Source organism: Volvox carteri (assembly GCF_000143455.1).
Source record: "Volvox carteri f. nagariensis unplaced genomic scaffold VOLCAscaffold_148, whole genome shotgun sequence".
Taxonomy (NCBI): domain Eukaryota; kingdom Viridiplantae; phylum Chlorophyta; class Chlorophyceae; order Chlamydomonadales; family Volvocaceae; genus Volvox; species Volvox carteri.
Window position 1 is genome coordinate 76,850 of NW_003307691.1, and position 2,144 is coordinate 78,993.

Below are 2,144 nucleotides of genomic sequence, written 5' to 3' on the forward strand. Positions count from 1 at the left end.
GAGGGGGGATTCTTGAGGGAGGAATCGCCCCAGGCGCCTACCCCGGCGGTTGGTACCGCTGCACCACTTGCTTGCTTGCGGTGGCGGGGATCGGATCAGTGGCCCTTGGGAGTGTTACGGAGGAACTGGCACAGCTGGCTGTGGCGTTACACGGCAGCGCGGTCGCAGACAGCTCATCGGTCACCTACGAGTCGAGGCGGCGACGGTGCAGGGCAAATGCGGAGCCGCGGAGGGCGACGGAGTTCACCCAGGACGCCTGCTGGCAGGTGTTGGGGTTTTTCGGAATGCTCCGGAGGAGCGAGTTGGCGGCCCTGACAGTGGGCTGCGTTGAGGAGTTGCCGGGAGGGGGTGTAGGGCTGCAGATCGTACGTAGCAAGACGGACCAGAAGGGAGCGGGGACGTTGGTGTGCCTGGCAGCACTCACCCAGAGCGGCATCCCCATTGCTCGCATACAGCGGCACCTGGAGTGCGTGCGGACGGCCGAGGGTCACTCCCCGCTCTTCGTACGGGGAATCACTGGGCCGGGTAAGCAGGGCACGGTGTGGCGGCGCGGGGATTTCACTAGTAGGCTGCATGTGTTGCTGGGTGAGTTGCAGGGGTACGAGCCGGAGTTGAAGCTAGATCTCGCTAGGATATCGGCCCACAGCTTGCGCAAGGGCGGGGCCACCGCGGCTGCCAATGCTGGGGTGGGTCTGGAGGAGATTAAGGCGCACGGGCGGTGGAGGTCTGATGCGGTGCTGGTCTATATCCGCCGGTCCGTTGCGGTGAGGCGGACAGTGGTGGAGCGAATGTGACGCGACTGGGTGAGGGGGGATGTTTCGCTGGGTTAGGCGTGGGGCCAAAGTAACCCAAGCGAGGCCGTCGGCTGCCTGCTGGTTACCAATGCGGAAGAGCACGGTAGCCCGGAAGGGCCGCACGAAGTAGCATGCGGGCTCTGGCAGGCAGGCTGGGCGTCTCTTCTCCCCAACCATATGTCCACGTCCCCGGTGCCTTGTTCGTATTAGTTGTACTGTAACGAACGCGTTTTGGGTTTCTCGTCCCGGTTCTTGGTCTGGCTAGCTGCTCAGCCCGGATTCAAAATCTTATTTTAGGTGTAGCCGAAAATGTGGTTTGAAGAGGGGCGTCAGAGCGGCATCGTACGGTGCGGTTAGTTTGTTGTTATTTTGAACTGCTGTTTGCTCGGTGGTGTTTCGTCTTGTCGAATTATCTTCCGGGTGATCTCGGACTCGGCTGCTGGTTGATACGAGCTCTCTTTACCTGAACAGCTGCTAGCTGCCGCTGTTATTGTCCGTTGGTCAGCGGTGTGGTTTTGACGACCTTTCTATCACTGCAGTCAGATCACCCTTCGTTTTGTCGCTGAGGAGGAAGCTGTCGTGCGCGTGTGCCGGGGAGTTGCGGGAATTGAACCCACGACCTCTCGCACCCTAAGCGAGAATCATACCACTAGACCAAACTCCCAAACATGCCATCGTTGTACGACACAAACATACCACAACAACGCAAGCCGTACATACACACACATGAAAACGCACGCATGAGACTCATATCTTGTCACCCTGGCGTCACCGGCCCCTGAAACTAGGGCAGAAGAATGTAAGGAGCGCTATGCATGTATACAGAGGTTTTGTGCGCATGAATGATTTGTGATGCGAATAAACCCCCCACATCCATGTTGTGCAAACATCGGAGGTTACTGCTCTATCTACATTAAAATCCTACCCTGCCGCACTTGGCCCATCCAGCTACCAACTCATAGGCAGGGCATATAGCAGCATCTATCTGTATCCTTACAGATCTAGTAGATTGCAGCACGTGGCAGATGCTCGCCTGGTGGCACGACTGACCTTGCGGAAGCGTGGAGCTTAGGGGCCTTGCTGAGGCGGGAAGGAGTCCAACCCAGCGACAGGCACTAGCTTACATAGACAAGATCGAAGCAACTAAGACGGTGGCAGCAGAGTCTTGGACTCCGAACACCAAGTAGTCGTGATACTGAAGTGCCTGGCCAGAGCACCCCGCCCGGGTAGCTTATATCTTGGCCTACCTGCCGGACGAATCTCTACTACGGTCCTGTCGTACTGTACTAGGATACTGTCGATGGGGCCCGGGGCCCCAGCCTGTTAGGTGTCGCTACGAACATCCGATAT

At 58.0% G+C, this 2,144-nt stretch overlaps 1 protein-coding gene across 1 annotated transcript in view; it reads left to right on the forward strand.

Annotated features, from left to right (window-relative positions):
- The window catches only part of VOLCADRAFT_100738 (uncharacterized protein), a gene marked incomplete at both ends in the record, with an annotated part of 74,501 nt that extends 73,073 nt beyond the window's left edge, over nt 1–1,428 (forward strand). Inside the window, one exon of the mRNA XM_002959259.1 lies at nt 1,334–1,428. Within this exon, the coding sequence (XP_002959305.1) occupies nt 1,334–1,428 (95 nt within the window). The remainder of the gene's footprint in view (nt 1–1,333) is intronic.
- Nucleotides 1,429–2,144: the final 716 nt, after the last annotated feature.